A 22270-nucleotide genomic window follows, 5' to 3' on the forward strand; every position below is an offset into this window, starting at 1 on the left:
ATATGAGGGCAAAAAAGAATACATATTTATATATATTTCTGCAATACAGTCACATTTTTCCATGTTTATCCCTGTGCCACTCCGCATGCGTACATTGATTTCTTAACCAGAAAAACAGTTCTGATATTTTTACTCCCAAGAGCCTGCCCACACACTGTGTGCAGGGAAAGTGCACTAATGATATGGGGTTCCAGCAGCTGTTTGGCAACTGTAATGGCACAAAAAAAAAATAATGCTAGGACATGCTTTCATGGAGAGGGGACATACACTTAAAAGGATGACATTTTTCTCTACGGAGTTCTGCTTTATCACAATCTCTCTAAAATCGTCACATGCACATAATCTTCTAATGAAACTACTACTATGTGACAATATGTAATGCTGTACCATTTCTTAAATTATGAGTGTCAATCAAATATTATTAAATGAAATGTTTTTTTTTTCTGGTAAGATCAGTTTGTCACTCTTTCTATACAGACATTTTACAAGTTTAAATATTGGCAATATTTCTTGCATTCTCATAGATGGATCCTTCCAGTGTCCCACTTCTAGCATGGCATTTTGTGATTCTGCAGGGAGCATTGAACCCCATGCTGGCATTCTGCAGAGGGGATGTGGTGCATTTTCTCTTGGTAAGGGCACACTAGACAGAGAAGATTATTACATTTATCCTTATGTACTGCATGCAGTATGTACTGTGTGTTAATTGTAATTTGATTTTTTTTCTATTTAGAGCTGTATATGTATTCTTTTATCAAAAATGTATCAAATACAGACTGCCTTATCAGAATAGTCTTTAGCCCAAACCCTTTAAAATGACCTGTTATCATTTGCAAAATAACTGCTGATAACCTTTCTGGAAAGAAAGAATGGATGGCTGGCACTGGCTCTCCAATGCAATTTGTATTTCCACCCGGTGTTGATGAAATGGTAATGTGCAGCATTTTGGCACTGGACTGGCACCTCTTTCAGGGCCACTTCAGGCTGATACTTGGGTAAGGTAAAACAGGATTGTAACACCAGTATGCTGTGGTCCAGTGTTTGAAGTCCAGAACAAGTTTATTTCAATAAAAGGTTCAACGTTCTTCAATGCTCTGTTCTTATCTTTTTCTTAAAAGACTAACATAAATGTTAAAATAATAGCACATCGTTGCATAGTAAACGGTGAAGGAGTTAAAAATAAAGATTGCTACATACTGGAGGTCTCTTTTAAAACTACCTTAGTTCTAAAATGCATTTGTTCATATTTAGTTATAATTCACTTTAAACCTAGCCTAGGATAACATGTGAAACTCTCAGGTGAAGAGTGGCTCACTAATACAAATGCTATCTGCAGGTGAAGAGAGATGAATCTGGAGCAATTCACATAAACAAGCAGAAACAGCTTCACTTACACTATGATCTTATCAACTTCACAGTAAGTACTAAATTGTCATACATGTATGGATTTGTAGGTATTTTTTTTCCTTCTCATTCTTTAGGGGGACACAGGAAGTCTTCACCTTTGTGTTATAATGCTTCCTACAGAAGGACTGGACATTTGCAAACAAAAAAAGATTCTAGGCCCGCCCAGGATAACCCCCCCCACTAACAAGATTTCTCATTTGTTTGGTAGTTTCCCAGGAGAATAGTCATTTTGTTTTGTAGTTGCCCATCAATAGAAAATCACCTATAACTATCAATATGCTAAGAGTTTTTTTTTTTTTCTCATTAAGGACTTTTCACCATATCACTCCTAGCGCCGTTCTCCACGAGTGCAGCTATCTGGGTTTGCCGTCATCAGCCTGACAACTGCTAATGAGTTAGCCCCGAAGTACTTTCCAGATCCATAGCATTGTTTCAGCACGTGCCCTGTCTCTGAAGACACTCTCTGTGAATAAGCTGGTCGGGCCAAGCATTGGGAGCTACCTCATTCGCATAGGTCACTGGACGCCTTTAAATTCAACATTTCCTGACAGTTTTTGTTGCAGAAGGAGTTAACGCTGAGGGACTGAGCACTGATGTCATACATTGTATGGAGTGAGGTGCGTGCACACTCTGTGCTCTCTTTCCCCCCCACACAGCAGTGAGCAGGCATCTCTCCAGTGCTGCTCCTGCTTGTCAAAAAGCCACATGGAACTCTAAACCCCGGTTAGCTTCTTCTGCTTATCTACAGTAACCTTGGTCACTTTCAGCTATCCAACCCTTATCTGCTAATAGCTGCCTGGGTTTTGTGAATACCTAAGGCCTTGCTTCCTACCTTTACTGCTATGCGGTCACAACATGTCCTATGTCTAGACACAGAGGGGACATTGCAACTGTAATGGTTACCCGAGCAGACACTCTATGAACGTTCTGAGGATGTTTGCTCTATGCCTTCTCAAGCTGCTGATGTTTGCATGTTGGAATCCTGGTATCCTCTGTTCATAGATTTTAATTCATTATCGGGGTTCTGCCTGGCTCTGCCGCGTTGGGCCAAGTCCCCTGCCCTGTCGACCAGGGTCTCTACTAGAGTAACATTGTGGTCAAGTTCACCCATTTCCTTTCTGGCTGTAACCTTGAAGGCATTAAGTGTGCTCCTGTGCTGCCCCTGCAGTATCTGTGGCTAAACTTTCAAACCTTCTTCTCAGCCATCGGTTGCAGTGACTATATCGGATTCTGAGTCACTTCAGTCACTACCTGATGAGTTTATCCTTAAGCAGTCCCAGTCTTCTGCTACTACTCCAAAACAAAAAGAGAGCATTTTGACTCTCTTTGATGTGATGCACACCACTCTGAAACGAAAAGATCAGCCTACTATTTCCACTCTGGAGTCTTTCAGAGCCACTAAAGCTGCAAAGACCCTCCCTTTCAACCTACTTTACAAGGTCTACCTCTATGGGGTTTGAAGACAACCAACATGCCCTTGGTCAAACAAAATCTTGCTAGGTTTGTTTCCTTTAAAGGAAAGGATTTTGTGAAACAGTGGTCTATCTGACCTTCCCCCATAGATTGATTAGTGGCTATCAAGGGAACCACTAAGGTAATAGAGGGCTTTCCTGAAATTGATTTTCCTACCGAGGAGTGGCTGGAATCCCTCTTTAGAACTCTTCTGGGTGAAATTTTATTTTGTTAAGGCATGGCACTCTGGTCAAAGCGTCATTAAACCCAAAACAAATCCAAAACCAAAAAAGTTAACTATTTCAGCTTATCCAATCATTAAATGTAGTTGCTGCGTTAGCTTTCTTCTTTTAGGCTTTTTTTTCCCCTTTATTTTCACCTAGTGATCTTGCCAGTAACACACTTCCTTTATTCCGGTGCCAACACTGATGCAGGAGCAACAGAGACACCTTTGGACAGCAGCATTGCCATTCTAGGAAAGTAGTGTTAGGTGTACTAGAAAATTTAGATACACTAATAAACTGAAGCCAAACTCCAGCAAAGACTTTATAAGCAAATTGGAGCAACAGTCTTTCCCAGAGAGATCGTCTGCCTCTTTTTGAGGCTGTAAATCCCAAAGAAAACGTGCATTGTATTCTCTAGATCTACCATTCCTTTTTTCCGCAGTGAGAGTATCTGGCTAAAGTGGTCAGTTAGGACAATACAGCCATTACTTTATGAACACTGATTAAGTGGATAACATTGATTATCTTGTTACAGTGGCATCTGAAAATCATTATATAGAAAGCTTATATGCCCACCGTAAACCAATATTAATAATAAGCTGACCCAAGCGCTAAATGAGGACCACTCACTAAAAAGTAAAATAAAATGGCAATGCAGCTACTTAACTTCAAAAATGTAAAAACTAGATATACAGTAGATATTACACAATACCTCTAAATAACCAGTAGTGCAAACTTAGCAAAAAGAAAGTGCCATAGATAGTGTAAATACACCTAATAAGACTGCACAAAGTCCAACTGTTCCACAGATATCACACTAGCAGCAGGAAATGATCATGATAACATATAACTGTCCATGCTCCTTCAATCCATCTCCTGGGATGATCGGATATGCAAGTGTATTTCTCAAAAGGGTCACCACCACCACCGTGCTCCAAGGGGGGGAGGAGAAATGCCCATTCACCAGATGCTGTGGCCCAACCCACTTTCGTGTTTGAGCATTCAAGCTTATAAAGTTGGTCACTGGTCCGAGTTATCCACACCGGGAGACACACCAACACAGCTAATGGAAGCTCGGCAGCATATGGAGAGAAAAGCACAATTCCAATAGAGTGATACCGTTTTTAAAAGCTTTATTCAATATAAAAAATTAGGTAACACACTCACATTTTCTGCATATCATCAATCGCATATCACAGTCAACATTAGGAGAGGGATGCCCTTCGGGATATGATGTCCAGGCTTCACGCCGTGGACCTCGCGCCTTCCGGGTATTCCAAACTCCTCTGACGTAAACCTGGTTACACCGCCTGGTCACGCCCCGACGCGTTTCGTGATTTCCACATAGCCAGTATATATTAAAAAAGTATATAAAACTATAACGTTATAAGATTATATATACTGTCACCTCCCATTGGTAGCTTGTGTCATGCTCTAGCCAATAATATCTTAGTGCCCGGACCAATCAGCTTACATCCTCCTGATATAACCTTTGGCCCGGAACAATAATATTAACCACCGGCCGGATGTATGGACTCCACCCACCGGAATACAACCTGCATAAACAAGGGTTTGATATGTACACAATACACCCTGAGAAACAAGCACAACAGCGCCACCTACCAATGGGCCAGTGTTACAAAGCTGTAGATGATTTGGTCATCAATATGGAGACAATCTAAATCCATATCCCAAAATATTAAAATGCACAAAATCATACAACCACAGACAAAAGAACTGAAACTTCTCGGAAACAATGAGCAATAATCAAAATATAAAATATTAAATATCAATATAAATATAGCGTTAAAATATAATTAATGTAGTTAAAATAGACACTAAATATATAACATAACAATCTACAGACCAAGTTATATGTTTAAAGACATGATTGTGTGTGCGGACCTCCAGAGGAATCATAGTTCCCCTAACACACATCATCCTAAGATAAAACCATAAGCAAAAATCATAATATAGAATTGTAAATTAAAATTAATAATCACTAATAAAACAATTTAAATCCAACTCTATATTTAATCCTACAGGGCTCAAAGATTGGGTCTGGAATATCCATTTAGTTTCGCACTTTGATAATTCCCTAACCCAATTCGCACCCCTTCACGGGGGTGTGACCCGCTCAATGCCCCAGAATTGTAAGCAACTGGGGTCTCGTTGGTGATGTGAGCGGAAATGGGCTGGGACACTGTGCTCTTGTTTACCCTTAATGATGTTGCTGATGTGCTCACCAACTCTAATTGTCAAAGTGCGCTTGGTTCTCCCTATATAGATGATTTTGCAGGGACACATTAGTGCATACACCACATGCGTGGTGTCGCATGTAATAAAGTGTTTAATGTCAAAATCCCTATCAATTGCTGCAACATGGAAGGACTCACGTCTTCTCTGATTGTGAGGGGTAAAAGAACATGACTTGCATCTTCCACATTTATGAAACCCTCGTCTACCTGGGAAAAAAGATGTGTCAGGGGGGTTCAGAACCTTCTTCACCACCCTGTCCCCAAAACTTGGGGCCCTTCGGTAGATAAAGGATGGGACCTCAGGTAAAACAGGACCCAATGTGGTATCCATCTGCAAGATGTACCAATGGGTTCTAAAGATGGCTTCTACTTTTTTATAGTCCTCACAATAATCAGACAAGAAGCTCCATTGTTTGTCATCAGACCCATTATTGGGTTTAATCACATTCTGCAAACATGTTGCTCGGGGGATCTCCAGGATATTCCCAATCTCTTTCTCAAGAGATTGTTCATCATATCCTTTTTGGACAAATCTCTCCTTCAGGACATTCGTTTGGGCAATATAGTCTTCATCAAATGTACAGTTCCGCCGTACTCGCATGAACTGGCCACGCGGAATGTTACGCAGCCAGTTCGGTTGGTGTCCACTTTGAATAGACAGGTAACTGTTTCGGTCTGTGGACTTGAAGAAGACAGACGTAGTTAATTTGCCCAAACCTTTCTTAATATTCACGTCCAAGAAGTGAATTTCCGTTTGGCTCCAATTGAACTCCAATTTGATGTTATTTGTATTTGCGTTCAGATGACTCATAAAATTCAACAATGATGGTTCTGTATCATTCCATACAAAGATGATGTCATCTATGAACCTACGATAAAAAAGGAGTTCTGGTCTCTCCCTGCAAAACACATGTTTGTCCTCCCATTCTGCCATAAAAAGGTTGGCAAGGCTGGGAGCAAACTTTGCTCCCATTGCCACACCTTTCTTCTGGCTGTAGAAAGACTGATAATACCAGAAATAGTTGTGCCCTAGACAAAAGTCTAGGGCATTCCGGATGAACAATTTCTGGTTATGCGGTAAGTCGTCCCTTTTGCTTAGGGCCCAATTCAAGGCCAATAGAGCATCATCATGTTGGATGATGGTGTAGAGGGACGACACGTCCGCCGTCGCTAGAAAGCCGGACGAGTAATCCCCCAAGACCACATCATCCAACGACATAAGCAGATCCTTGGTGTCTTTAAGGTATGCCCTTGTAGTTACAACACTAGGTTGAAGGAAGGTGTCCAAATATTGGCCCAACCTAGCACATACAGACCCAATTCCGTTGACTATTGGGCGGGGCGGAGGACACTTCGGGTCTTTATGGACCTTGGGTAATGTGTATACTATAGGTATTCTACACGCACTTGGGACCAGGTATTGTTTCTCTTTCTTTGTTAACACATGGTTCTTATAACCCTGGTCTACCAAGACCCTCAGGTCCCTTTCAAAATCGCTAGTTGGATCCTTTGACAACAGTACATATGTGGTTTCATCTGCCAACATATCTCGTAATTGTTGGTGATAGAGTTCTGGGTCCATTATCACCACTCCCCCACCCTTGTCGGCGGGTCGGATGATAATGTCCATCCTCTGTTCGAGGGACTCCAGGCCCTCCTGTATATGCCTACTCTTATTCTTAACTGAGTGGTCAATCGGAAGTTTCTGGAGATCCTTCAAAACTAAACTCTTAAATACCTCCACCGCCTGGTTATTTCTAACCGGGGGATTCCATATTGACTTATTTTTTAAACCGCTATTAACCGCCATACTAGGATTAGTGTTACTCACGGAGTTAATGGGGTTACTGATAAGGTATTTCTTAATGTTAAGTTTGCGTATGTACTTATGGGTGTCAATATGTACTGAATTTATTCAGGGTCCGTCTTGGGGCGCATTTCAGACCCTGGTCCAATATATGGAGTTCTTTATCTGTTAAAGTGACAGAGCTGATATTATAGATACCCTGTCCTGTCATTCCCTCCTTCTTTTTCTGGCGTTGGATTCGCCGTCCCGCTCTGACTCCTCGTTGTGGTTTAAATGCTGATTTGGATTGGGATTTGGGTTTCCCCGATATTCCCCTTGATGCCCCCGGGATGGGTCCGATTCTTCCCCCTCCCCCTGCCTCTCCCTAAAAAAGGTTGATGGCGTGGGGTGCCATCTCCACTCGCATCCTGTCCCACTAATGGTTGATAATAATTATGGGTATTTACATAGTTGGGCTGGGGATAACCTCTTGTACCCCCCCCTTTGGTTCCCACGAGGCTTGCCACGTTGCCTCTGGTGTCCCCTCCTTGGGGGCCCTGTCCAGTGTGGTGTTTCAAACGGGGTGTCCTGGGTTCATCACCCTGTACCGTTGCTCCCAATGAAGCTCCGGATGCTTCCACCTCGGGGTCTGTGGGAGCCAGCGGGGCTATTTCATATAAAGATGGATCAGCCTGCCAACAATAGACTTGATTGGTTTTGAAATCTTTGAGATCGCTGTTAAATTTTTTAACTTTCTTTTGTTGTGTCTCCTTGTCAATTTTATCCAATTTGGATTTGGTTTTATCATTAAAATCTTTAATTGCCGTTGTTTCCTGAACATTATCAATCTTTTTCTGTAGTTCCTTAATCTTGTCATTGATAATTTAGTTCTTACGTTTTTTCCTTTTAAGAATAAGGGACTGTAATTCTATGCCTGCTCTGTGGAAAAACGAGTACCATTCATTAGTGGACTCGTCATCTGTAAGGCCATCCTGGGGTGCAATATCCCATCTGAGACCCCTACTGATGAGTCCCTCAGATAGGTAAATCTCGATGGTATTAATGTCCCACCAGGCTCTCACTTGCTTTTCCAAAGTGAAGGCCAAAGTTTTTAACGTGGAAGTGATATCCTCATCAGGTGTAGTTACCTGATTGGAGCTAAAAATATTCTTGAGATCCACCTGTCTGGATCCCAGGAATTTGATAGCATCCATAGCAGCTCGGTAAATGTAGAAATATATATATAGAAAGCTTATATGCCCACCGTAAACCAATATTAATAATAAGCTGACCCAAGCTCTAAATGAGGACCACTCACTAAAAAGTAAAATAAAATGGCAATGCAGCTACTTAACTTCAAAAATGTAAAAACTAGATATACAGTAGATATTACACAATACCTCTAAATAACCAGTAGCGCAAACTTAGCAAAAAGAAAGTGCCATAGATAGTGTAAATACACCTAATAAGACTGCACAAAGTCCAACTGTTCCACAGATATCACACTAGCAGCAGGAAATGATCATGATAACATATAACTGTCCATGCTCCTTCAATCCATCTCCTGGGATGATCGGATATGCAAGTGTATTTCTCAAAAGGGTCACCACCACCACCGTGCTCCAAGGGGGGGAGGAGAAATGCCCACTCACCAGATGCTGTGGCCCAACCCACTTTCGTGTTTGAGCATTCAAGCTTATAAAGTTGGTCACTGGTCCGAGTTATCCACACCGGGAGACACACCAACACAGCTAATGGAAGCTCGGCAGCATATGGCGAGAAAAGCACAATTCCAATAGCGTGATACCGTTTTTAAAAGCTTTATTCAATATAAAAAATTAGGTAACACACTCACATTTTCTGCATATCATCAATCGCATATCACAGTCAACATTAGGAGAGGGATGCCCTTCGGGAGATGATGTCCAGGCTCCACGCCGTGGACCTCGCGCCTTCCGGGTATTCCAAACTCCTCTGACGTAAACCTGGTTACACCGCCTGGTCACGCCCCGACGCGTTTCGTGATTTCCACTTCTTCCCCGGGAGCATGACCGCGGCGGCTCGGCGGTAACCTTAAATACCCATTTGCCCAAACCTTTCTTAATATTCACGTCCAAGAAGTGGATTTCCATTTGGCTCCAATTGAACTCCAATTTGAGGTTATTTGTATTTGCGTTCAGATGACTCATAAAATTCAACAATGATGGTTCTGTATCATTCCATACAAAGATGATGTCATCTATGAACCTACGATAATCCAGACCCAATCTTTGAGCCCTGTAGGATTAAATATAGAGTTGGATTTAAATTGTTTTATTAGTGATTATTAATTTTAATTTCCAATTCTATATTATGATTTTTGCTTATGGTTTTATCTTAGGATGATGTGTGTTAGGGGAACTATGATTCCTCTGGGAGGTCCGCACACACAATCATGTCTTTAAACATATAACTTGGTCTGTAGATTGTTATGTTATATATTTAGTGTCTATTTTAACTACATTAATTATATTTTAACCGCTTGCCGACCGCCGCAAGTAGATTTACTGCGGCGGTCAGCCCCTGCCAGGCAGAGTGACGTTAATTAACGTCACTAGCCTGGGAGGGTCTGGGGAGTGAGCGCGCGCCCGCGGAGGCGCGCTCCCGCGCGGTCACGGACCCCCCCGCGCGTGTGACTGGCGGACCCGATGTCCGCCGGTCACTCGGCGATCGGCGGGGGAGAGGGAGAAAGTCAGGCGGCTTGTGTAAACAAGCCACCTGTCATTCTCCTCGGTGTAAAGACACTGATCACACGGATCTACTATGTGATATGCGATTGATGATATGCAGAAAATGTGAGTGTGTTACCTAATTTTTTATATTGAATAAAGCTTTTAAAAACGGTATCACGCTATTGGAATTGTGCTTTTCTCTCCATATGCTGCCGAGCTTCCATTAGCTGTGTTGGTGTGACTCCCGGTGTGGATAACTCGGACCAGTGACCAACTTTATAAGCTTGAATGCTCAAACACGAAAGTGGGTTGGGCCACAGCATCTGGTGAGTGGGCATTTCTCCTCCCCCCCCTTGGAGCACGGTGGTGGTGGTGACCCTTTTGAGAAATACACTTGCATATCCGATCATCCCAGGAGATGGATTGAAGGAGCATGGACAGTTATATGTTATCATGATCATTTCCTGCTGCTAGTGTGATATCTGTGAAACAGTTGGACTTTGTGCAGTCTTATTAGGTGTATTTACACTATCTATGGCACTTTCTTTTTGCTAAGTTTGCGCTACTGGTTATTTAGAGGTATTGTGTAATATCTACTGTATATCTAGTTTTGGCATCTGAAAATCAGTCGGATATGTTAGCAGAAAGTAAGTAGGTAAGTCCTTGAAGTTGATGTGTTAAAAGCAGAAAAAAATGGTCATCGCAGACCGGTCAGGGTGCCCCTGAAGACCTGCGTCCACAGCCAAAATACCTACAGTGGACATAAGCACATCAGAACGAGACCACTGAGCAATGCAAGAAAGTGGCCTGATTAAATTAATCACATTTTCTTTTACATCATCTGGATGACCTGATGTACCTGGGGAAAGGATGGCACCAGGATAAAGTATAGGAAGAAGGCAAGCCAGCGAGGCAGTGTGATGCTTTGGGCAATGCTTTGCTGGAAAAACTTTGGTCCTGCTATGCATGTAGATGTTACTAGACAAATACCACCTACATAAACATTGTGGCTAATCAAGTACACCTCTTCATGGAAACGATATTTCCTCATGACAGTGGCTTCGTTCAGCAGGATAATGCACCCTGCCATGCTGCAAAAATGGTTCATGAATGGTTTGAGGAACACAACAATAAGTTCAAGGTGTTGATTTGGCCCCAAAATTCTCCAGATCTCAGTCCACTCAAGCATCTGTAGGATGCGCTGGAAAAACAAGTCTCATTAATGGAGGCCCCACCGTGTAACCTTAAGCATCTGCTACTGATGGCCTGGCGACAGATACCACTGAATACCTTCAGAGATCTAGTGGGGTTGATTCCTTGATAGGTCAGGGCTGTTTCGGTGATAAAAGGGGGACCTACTCAACAATAGGTTGGTGGTCATAAAGTTATGGCCGATCAGTGTACAATTATGTTCCCATTCTTTCACGATCAGACTTCTAAAGTTTGATTTCTGAAACCGAAGTGTTATCCACAGTGCTAACCTCAGCATAATCCCTAGTGAATTCTCCTGGTATACCTATTGTAGGATATTTGGACCTCCTGGGGAGAACACAGTCAGTGTATGCTCTGTTGGACCATGTCGCTCTAAATGTATGATAGTCATCGCCTCTGTAAGGTGAGTGCCTGACCTGAGAGTCTTCCATGCATGGAACCATATTTATTTTTGGATCTATTGTGAAATCAAGTGAGTTGATGCCTAGGCTCTTCTTCTAACCTAGGGCAGTTTCTGATCCTTCCCTCACCCAGAAAATCGTTCTCCAATCCTTCTGTCGGGATCCAGTTTTCCAAGAGGAGATTATTTACCCTGTTTGACCACAGTTTGTTGTGAGTCTCTATATCCCAGCTTCAGACTCCTTATTGGTCATCTCAGATTGATCTCGTCAGGTGACTTGGTTTCTTGTTCCACCATTCTGGATGGTTCAGGTAGACCAGTTTCCAAGCCTATGGCCTTAAGGATCTCTTTTCTCCTTTCCCTATCAAGACATACTTCCCTGGCTGTGTGAGTGTTTCTTGATCTCCTGCTGTCGGGCATTGGTTTTCCAGGACAAGGATACCACATCTTTATCCTCACATTTTTTGCTACCAGGTAGAGGTTGCAGCCTCTTCAACTGTAAATTCCTTCAGGTGGTGCTTGTGTAGCAGACAGTTCTCGTTTTTTCTTTTGTTCACATTGGCTCTGTTAGTGATTGTTTCCTGTGTTGTACTCTCTTCAGATGGACTGCTTTTGGTTGTCCTGCAGGTGAAAACTTTTAAAACTTCCTGTGTCATTCAGTGTATGAGAAAGGAAATATACTCACCGTGATATCTTGTTTTTTTGTTGTTTTTTTTTAGTTTATTGAGCAACACAGATCCCACTGACCCACCAGCTCATTTTTGATTAGGCTCTTAGTACTGATTTGCTACAAACCTGAAGCATGCTGGCAGTAGAAGGGGCTGTTTTGGGCTGGCCTACTATTATTTTCTTGCCAGTGTCTAATCTTTCTATAAGTGGCAGTATAACCCAAAGTTGAAGACATCCTTGAAGTCCTTCAATGAACTCCAAGTACATTTTACGATCTGTACCTAAATCCTATTTTTTATTTATTTTTTCTTACACACACTTTTTAGAAGATATTAGAAATAGGGCAATCTGTAGATACTGTATTTTTGATTGTTCCACATGTGAATATTTTAGTATCGAACAAATTATATAATATATAGGTCTGGCTGCATATTTTGTAAGTGTAAAACTACCCTCCTGTTTTGCAGTGGATTAATGCACGCACGGTGGCTCTCCTGGATAGTGCTGAGAAACTCCATGTGATTGACAGGCAGACCCAAGAGGAGCTGGAGACTCTTGAGATTTCTGATTTCCAGCTTGTGTACAACAGCAGCCACTTCAAATCTTTGGCCACCGGGGGTAATGTCAGCCAGGCTTTGGTAAGACATTTTTAGAGAGTCCGTAGACTAATGTATTCTTGTGATGTTGAAAGCCCCTAGTGTTTATTACGGTTGCAGGAAATGGCTATCATAATTTTTAAAAAAGTGCTTAATGAACAGCCTAAATCTGTACATAGCTTTCTTATCTTGTAAGAATTTGCACTTAAATTGTGTCTTGGTTGACAGAACAGATGGTAATGATGTTATTTGGCTTTGTATAACCATTGACAAACAGGCATTGTATATAGGTTTTTCTTCTTTTATTATCTTTTATTTTTATGATTAGATGAACACAGGCATCAGTTAATCATTTAACCAAACGGGAAGCACAGTACCTGAGTTAGTTGACTAACTCCTCTTCTCCCCCATAATCAGTTGGATCTGTTACCTCAATCATTTGTTCCAGAGCTCTGCCTAGAATTTGGGCTTGGCTTTTAATAATTTTAGACAATAGATAGAGTGGGAAGGGATTAGCTCCCCTGCGAAGTTTAACTACTGTCCAGGGCTCTATTACAGAAAATTCCCCTTCCTTTTTTTAAATGTGTTTATGTTATTTGGATTTTAAAACCGAAGAGTTTTTACAGAAATTAAATTATAGGCAATATTTCACATGTACACAACAATAACTTACAAAGAATAGCAAATAATCACACGCCAAGCAGTGAAACATGTCAGTAAATTATCAGAGGAGTGTACCTGAAACTTCTCAGGTCAACTACAAATCCTCTACCAGTAAATCGAGAAATCTACTTGTCAGGGAGAGAGCTTCAATGTGGCACTGCTGAGGTGTTATGGAAGCCCAGGCCTTCAGCTCGTCTGCATTGTTGGGTCTGGTGTCTCTCATCTTCCTCTTGACAATACTCCACAGATTCTCTATGAGGTTTAGGTCAGGCGAGTTTGCTGGCCGGCAAGCACAGTGATACCATGGTAAATAAACCAGGTATTGGAACTTTTAGCAGTGTGGGCAGGTGCCAAGTCCTGCTGGAAAATGAAATCCGCATCTCCATAAAGCTGGTCAGTAGAGGGAAGCATTGAAGTGCTCTAGAATTTCCTGGTAGAGGGCTGTGCTGCCTTTGGACCTAATAAAACACAGAGGACCAACACTAGCGGATGACATGGTTCCCCAAATAATCACTGACTGTGGAAACTTCACACTGGTTCTCATGCAACTTGGATTCTTTGCCTCTACACGCTTCCTCCAGACTCTGGGACCTTGATTTACAAATGAAATGCAACATTTTCCACAGTCCATGATGATTCGGGGAGCCATGTTGTCTGCTGGTGTTGGTCCACAGTGTTTTATCAAGTATCAAGTAAAAAGTCAACGCAGACCTCTACCAGGAAATTCTAGAGCACTTCATGCTTCTCTCTGCTGACCAGCTTTATGAAAATGCCTATTTCATTTTCCAGCAGTACCAATACCTGTTTTAAAGATCATGGTATCTCTGTGCTTGATTGGCCAGCAAACTCGCCTGACCTAAACCTGTGGGATGTTGTCAAGAGGAAGATGAGAGACACCAGACCCAACAATGCAGATAAGCCTAAAGCCGCATTGATGCAGTAATTCTTGCAAAAGAAGCCCAAGACCAAGTATTGAGTGCATAGTATACTGTACATGGACATACATTTCAGTAAGCCAATATTTCTGTATTAAAAATACATTTTTTATTGATCCTATGTAATAATCTAATTTTCTGAGATACTGAATCTTGGGTTTTTACCAGCTGTGAGCCATAATCATCAAAATTAAAAGAAAGATTCTTGAAATATATCACACTGTGTGTAATCCATCTATATAAAATATAAGTTTCACTTTTTGAATTAAATTACTGAAATATATTTTTGATGATATTCTAATATTATGAGATGCGCCTGTACGTGCCTTGCATTACTGCACTGCAAAAATTATCCCTGCTATTACGTTCAGTATTGCCCTCTGAATGCAGCTATTCAAATTAACCAATTGCTGGGCACTAATGAAAGTTAGAAGGGGTTAAAGCAGGTGGTAAGGAGGCAATACAATGCCTCCTCATCACCTGTCAGATGCGCCCTGAAGAGTAATCCTAATGCAGAACACACTCGCCAGAGAACAATGCTAGTGTAAAATAGCCCTAAGGGCTCTTTCACATAGGCGTTGCATTTTAATGCAGCTTTTAAAGCAGAGGTATCCAACCTTTTTGGCACCAGGGACCATTTTTGGTGTAGCCAGTTTTTCCAGGCATCATATGGAGAAAACGGTTTGTGGAGTCTCAAACCCCCCTGCACTGCACTAAAAGGGGCACTGTGATATAAAGGGCATTGCACTGTAATGATTACAGTGCCCCTTTACAATACAGTCCCCTTTATCTCACAGTACCCCTTGCAGTCATATCCCCCCCCCCCCCATCACTGCCCCCCTTGCAGTCATGCCCCCACCCTACATCACAGTTCTCCTTGCAGTCCTCCTTGCAGTCATTTCCTCTCCATCACAGTCTTCCCTACAGTCATGCGCCCCTCCATCACAGTCCTCTAGTCCTCTTGCAGTTATGTGCCCTCACATCACAGTAGTCCTTGCAGTCTTGGCCCCCCCATCACAGTCCTCCCTGCAGTCATGCCCCCTTTTCCTCTTTAAAAGCACAGTGCCCCTTCCAATCTCTGCATATCTTCAGTGTCTTAACTTCACCAGGGCAGAGGCAGTTAGAAGCCTGTGTCTATTCTCCCAGGTCTCCCGACTGGCAGCCGATGTCAACCTTTTAGCAAGGCAGGGGACGGAAGCAGCTGCAGATCAGGACCGGGAGAACTGGAGCTGCCAAACTTAAGTCTCCCACTCTGTCCCGATCTGCAACTGCTTCCACCTCCTGCCTTGGAAACCTGGGAGAATAACACAGGCTGCTAAATGGCCCACAGTCCCTGTCAGGGCTCAGCCCCTGCCGTGCGACGGCGGCCTGCTTAACAACCGGCCATGGATCAGTTATTTTTTACAAATCTAAGTTTGGAAATGATCACTTTCAAAGCTTTGCAACCGCGTCCTAAATGCACCATAAAGGCCATAGACACATTTACAGTGCATTTACAACACGTATGGTGAGCTTTCAATAGCAGTGAATGGAGTTGGTTGCAAAGTGTCAATACCTGCTGAACTCTGTAGGCAGTGTTAGTTTGCCTTGCCACAATGCAAGGCAATGCTATTGCTGCAGTGTATACACCTCCATCCGCTCCCTATTTTAAGATTAAGCTGAGCTCTGATGCCATGCAGGTCTCCTGCATACTGTCAGTATATAAGCTTACCTGTACATCCCATACAGGTAAGGCGATACTCTCATACAGGAACACTCAGTAAACTACAAGCCTACAGCCACAAAGGATGTCGGGACTTGTAGTTCATTCAGACACACTAAGCTGTGTATCTGAATGACACGACTGTGTGGATGGGGCCCGTGCCGCCGCTCTGCTTTCAAATAGTGGCAGCCGCTGCAGCACTGGGAACATGTTACATGTTCCACCCTAAAATCGGTTGGAACATGTTCCCAAAGGTTAACTTATCCTTTTAGTTTCTGGACTTACTTAAGGCTAAGGCCTGTGTCACATTTGATGCAATTTCATATGAGACTTGGTTCGCACTGAATCACATGGCAATCAACGTAACATTGGTTCCAATGGTTCACATTCACATCACTGCAGCCCAGCGGTGATGCAACTTTGGAGAAGGGTCCTGGGCTACTTTTGTGCAATGCAGTGCAATTTTGGGGTCAGTAGACTTCAGTGAAAACGTAGGGCTGTCATTTGCGAATGTCAAGTGATGGAAGTAGTCGTGCTCAGCTACAAAATTGCATTGAAAATTTGATAAAAATCGCACTGCATAGTGTGAACCAGGCCATGCATTAGGGTACAAACATTGGAACAGAAAGGGAAGATTCCTGGGCACGTCCAAAATATATGAAATAGGGTGTCCTCTTCGTTTTTGCATCTCCAACAGTTAGGAGATACCTCTGGGAACATTTTGTGTAACTTGCTAGGGACCCTATACCATCTGATTTATAGTTTGTATCCTGCTTCTTGCAGTCTGGATGAAATTAAGGACACTAGAGGAAAAAAATAAAATATAATTCTGTTACTCTTGGAAAATTAAAGGCCTAGATCTCTCTCCCATGCAGACAAATAAGGGGGCACGTTGTTTTCTGGAGGAGGAGACAACGCAACATAGGCAAACAAAAGCCCATATCTCAGAGGGGAAATGTCTCTGCAATATCGCTCAAAAGTTCATCAGCAGCATAGGGGAATTAGGGAGAACATGGAGGATCGTCTGTTTCAAATGACCTACAACCATGCAATCAGTGGATGATCTCTCCATCTCTCCGCGACATTGCTTGCTCCAGAGTCCCCCAGCATTTGGACTTGCTGTGTTTACTTAAATGAATCGCTTGATAATAGCGAAGTGGGTCTGGGAAGCCCATACCTCCACATATTTTGGAATAGCTAGGAGTTTCCCTATGTATCCTGGGGACCTAGTCCGCCCACAGAAATTTAGAGAAGTCCCTCTTAATAAAACGGAGGAAGTATTGAGGGATGGGGATTGGGAGAGTTTTCAGTAAATATAACAAACGGGTAGTGCATTCATTTTGAGAATATGATTCCTTCCAAACCAGGAATGCGAAAGGTGGCACCATTTTTGTAGATCTCTGCGGGGGGCTGTCAGTAAGGGAGGGAAGTTTTCCTTAAAAATGTGAGACAGGAACGCTGTCAAAAACAGTTTAATTTCCCCCCAGTGCAGCGAAATGGAAAGTTTTTCCACTTGCGTTTTATAAAGAAATTATAAACGCAATGCTTTTGTTTTTGCTCCCATTTTTCATGAGATGAACTCAGATCTAAGACTTTTTTTTTTTTGTACACAAAAGGCCTATTTCTATCAAATATTGTTCACAAATCTGTCTAAATCTGTGTTAGTGAGCACTTCTCCTTTTCGAGATAATCCATCCACCTCACAGGTGTGGCATATCAAGATGCTGATTAGATAGCATGATTATTGCACAGGTTTGCCTTAGGCTGGCCACAATAAAGGCCACTCTAAAATGTGCAGTTTCGCTGTATTGGGGGGTCCGAAAACCAGTCAGTATCTGGTGTGACTACCATTTGCCTCACGCAGTGCAAACAATCTCCTTTGCATAGAGATGATCAGGTTGTTGATTGTGGCCTGTGGAATGTTGTTCCACTCCTCTTCAATGGCTGTGCGAAGTTGCTGGATATTGGCAGAACCTGGAACACGCTGTCATATACGCCGATCCAGATCATCCCAAACATGCTCAATGGGGGAGATGTCCGGTGAGTATGCTGGCCGTGCAAGAACTGCAATGTTTTCAGCTTTCAGGAATTGTGTACAGATCCTTGCAACATGGGGCCATGCATTATCATGCTGCAACATGAGGTGATGGTCGTGGATGAATGGCACAACAATGGGCCTCAGGATCTTGTCATGGTATCTCTGTGCATTCAAAATGCCATAAAATGCACCTGTGTTCATTGTGCATAACATACGCCTGCACATACCTTAACCCCATAGCCACTGTGGGCCACTCGATCCGCAATGTTGACATCAGCAAACCGTTCACTCACACAACGCCATACACTCTGTCTGCCATCTGCCCTGTACAGTGAAAACTGGGATTCATCCGTGAAGAGAACACCTCTCCAAAGTGCCAGACGCCATCGAATGTGAGCATTTGCCCACTCAAGTTGATTACGCTGACAAACTGCAGTCAGGTCGAGACCCCAAGGATGATGAGGATGCAGATGAGCTTCCATGAGACTGTTTCTGACAGTTTGTGCAGAAATTCTTTGGTTATGCAAACTGATTTGTTGCAGCAGCTGTCCGGGTGGCTGGTCTCAGATGATCTTGGAGGTGAAGATGCTGGATGTGGAGGTCCTGGGCTGGTGTGGTTACATTCTCTGAAACGCCTTTGGAGACAACTTATGATAGAGAAATGAACATTCAATTCATGGGCAACAGTTCAGGCGGACACTCCTGCAGTCAGCATGCCAATTGCACCCTCCCTCAAATCTTGTGACATCTGTGGCATTGTGCTGTGTGAGAAACTGCACATTTTAGAGTGGCTCTTTATTGTGGGCAGCCTAAGGCACTTCTGTGCAATAATCATGCTGTCTAATCAGAATCTTGATATGCCACACCTGTGAGGTGGATGGATTATCATGGCAAAGGGAAAGTGTTCACTAACACCGATTTAGACAGATTTGTGAACAATATTTGAGAAAAATAGGCTTTTTGTGTACATAGAAAAAGTCTTGGATCTTTGAGTTCAGCTCATGAAAAATCGGGGCAAATACAAAAGTGTTGCGTTTATAATTTTGCTCAGTGTAAGTGCACACATAACACTGTAAAATGTTGATTTAGATAGTTTTCAATTACCTTAGGGGATCAGGAAGGAATGTTTTTCCTTGTTGGGGCAAGATAGACCATGCGTAATCCAGAGAAGGGCAAAAATCTTTTAAATTGGGGGTTTGGGGTTCTCAGGGTGCAGGTTGGTTATTATTTATTTGTCTTTTGGTTGAACATGATGGACAGGTTTTTTTTTTTTTTCATTTTGACTAATTATTTGCAACTATTTACCTATTTTCTTGTTGAATGTTTGCATTTGCAGGCTCTAGTAGGAGAAAAAGCTTGCTATCAGTCAATCAGCAGTTATGGAGGACAGATATTCTACCTTGGAACAAAGGTACTGTATTGGGGTTTATTCTATAACAATGCAGGACAGGGTATGAAAGTGCAATCAGCCCTCTAGCTGACTATCTTTTGCTTACTCTCTTTTTTGTGGCATATACAGTACAGTCTATTTATCAATAGTGATGACACTGAGGAGGTTAATGTGTGTACTTAGTAGCACAGTCGATGGGTTAGCTTTGTTTGCTCTTTGTGCTCGCCTTGCCGTTTAAGACGTGACACTTCCGCCCTCTCACTCACTCTTTTTTTTTTTTTTTTTTGTTCATATCTGTTGTATTCTCAGTAGATCTCTGACTTCCTATTTTTGACCCGTTCCCTCTGATTGTGTCTCTTTTTCAATCTTCCACAGTCAGTCCATGCAATGATGCTCAGGAACTGGCGAGAGGTAAGGAACACACGTTTCCTGTTTTTCAAATCAATATCAGGTTTCTCAGTATACCTTTTATTATTGCAGTGTATAACTATAGTGACGGCTAAATGAACAGATACAAATGTACAGCTTCAACGTGACACTAACTATTGATGTATTTTTTGCTTAAAATCTGTATTGACTTTTTAAAACCCCTGTAAATATAGGCACACATTATTAAAACTATGCAAATTGAAAAACAGGCAATTTCTGAGCTTTGTGAACTGCATGCAAGTTTTGTAAATCTTAGCAGTAAAAATACTCATTTGAGTATTCTAAATTATATGCACTTTGCAAAAGTGCACATCTGAAAGCAACATTTTTATAGCAGACATTGCTGGGATTTTAGCCTTCACTAGTTTTTTAATGCCACCCAAGGTATTTTAACAGTTTTTTTTATATAGCCCTTAGAAAGGTGAATTTATGCTGATTGTCTTTTAAAGCGGAGTTCCACCCACAAGTGGAACTTCCGCTTTAGGGAGTCCTGACCCCCTGACATGCCACATTTGGCATGTCATTTTTTTGGGGGGGGACAGGTACCCGTTCCCACTTCCGCTCGGAGCGCCGCGGCGCCCTGAACGGAAGTTCTCCTCTCCCCCTCCCTCCCTGCAATCTTCTGGGACACATCAGAGGTCCCAGAAGATTGCCGGCCAATCAAGACGCGCAGCGCGACTCGCGCATGCGCAGTGGGTACCCGGCTGTGAAGCCGCAAACTGTCACAGCCGGGTGCCCACAGCAATGATGCCGGCGCCGAGGGAGGGGATCGAGGCTTCGGGCGGCCGCATCGCTGGACCGTTGGACAGGTGAGTGAATGGCTGGAACTCCGCTTTAATTAAAGCGTTAAATAAAACTTTTTTGAAGAATGTATTAAGGCATTCGATGCAGACGTCTTTCTGGAAATGCTACTTACGCATTGCCTGTTATGCTGAACCTCTGGATTCATTACTTTCCAATACACTAATTCAGAGGAAGTATGCAGATCAGGAAAGTCAGAAGTCTCTATCTGCAACTTTTTCCATGATAGCAAGGCACCGGACCTTTTGAGGAGGAAATCCCCAGTGGCGGACTCCATGCTTCTCATGACAGCTTTTCTTTAATGCCCGACTCCGAGCATTTTTTATTGAAATGGTTCCCCAGACAGTGTATAAATTAAAAGAGCTGCTCTGACTGCAATATGTACCTTCAACCAAGAGCTGTCCCTTGCAGTACTTTCCTTCGCCCCAAGATTTTTGCTTTGACCATTTGTGCCAATACTGTGGATTATCCAGCATTGTTGTACCCAAACATTTTCTAGAAAACTATTTTTGTAGTCACCGATGCATACATTGGCTGTGGCTTCATATACTTGGTATACTTCACATGTACTGTATTATTACTTGTACAATGTTACTTTGAGTAGGCACCTCAAACTCATGAACGGCTACACAAATATTGCCTGGTAATGCAGCACACAAAACTATTTTTTTATTTTTCTTACAGAGAGTGGATCATTTGCTGAAACAAGACTGCTACAATGAAGCCTTGGCTCTAGCATGGTCATTTCACGAAGGCAAGGCAAAAGCTGTTGTGGGTAAGTTATATAAATCTGATTATAGCAAGTGTTTTATTTTCTCAAAAGCAAAGAGAAAGAAAGAGGATTCACATGTTGCGCGCCATGTAATGGTATTTCAGAGCAATTTTTTTATAGCTCTAACATTTGTGATTTGTGGTTATGCTGTGAAAGTATACACTGCAGTGCATATAAGATTATCAGTATGCCATGTGCCACTCTCTCTGCAGGTCTTTCTGGGGACCCCAAGAAAAGGAAGAGTGTTGTGGCTGATAAGGTGAGATTTGCCCTTGTGGTTCTTCAACAGGAAGCAAGCTGGAAAGGAAACTACATTTCTTTATAGTTAAAGACATTAAACAAATATCTTTAAATTGACTATCCTTCCAAAGCAGATGCTTCTCCTTTTAGTAGATGCTGGAGAGCTAAACCACAGTACAGTGTCATATGTGTCTCAGGGAGTTGAAATATCTGAATTTCTCAGGCACCAATTACTAGTTGGTTCCACTTGTTTTGGTAAATTTTAAAGGGAAACTATATTAAATTTTGTTTATCTGATAACTAAACATAGATTTCAAGAATGCACCCACCACATGGAATTCACAGAGAATTATTGGTTTCTCTTTCAGTCATCGACAGACACGGCGCTCCATAAATCATAACTAGTGGGTTATATTGCCTCCTCCAGGAGTAGGACTAGGCAGAACAAAAAACACCTGGCTATGCCCATGGTCTCCAACTGGTATATAACCCCCCTCTCTGCTCTAGGTAATCAGATTTAATCTGTCTAATCAGGAGTAAGGATCTGGGCTCCCGGCTGGGATCTCTGGTCCTAGCAACTTTCTC

General features: G+C 42.4%; 1 protein-coding gene across 2 annotated transcripts in view; it reads left to right on the forward strand.

Annotated features, from left to right (window-relative positions):
• VPS8 (VPS8 subunit of CORVET complex) overlaps window positions 1-22270 on the forward strand; it is a 424969-nt gene that overhangs the window by 85211 nt on the left and 317488 nt on the right. For both annotated transcript variants that reach the window (XM_082262330.1, XM_082262329.1), the window contains 7 exons: window positions 525-632; window positions 1337-1417; window positions 12587-12757; window positions 19390-19464; window positions 19819-19854; window positions 21358-21448; window positions 21658-21704. In XM_082262330.1, the coding sequence (XP_082118456.1) occupies window positions 525-632; window positions 1337-1417; window positions 12587-12757; window positions 19390-19464; window positions 19819-19854; window positions 21358-21448; window positions 21658-21704 (609 nt within the window). The remainder of the gene's footprint in view (window positions 1-524; window positions 633-1336; window positions 1418-12586; window positions 12758-19389; window positions 19465-19818; window positions 19855-21357; window positions 21449-21657; window positions 21705-22270) is intronic.

Source organism: Pelophylax lessonae (genome assembly GCF_965119305.1).
Source record: "Pelophylax lessonae genome assembly, chromosome: 6".
Classification (NCBI taxonomy): Eukaryota; Metazoa; Chordata; class Amphibia; order Anura; family Ranidae; genus Pelophylax; species Pelophylax lessonae.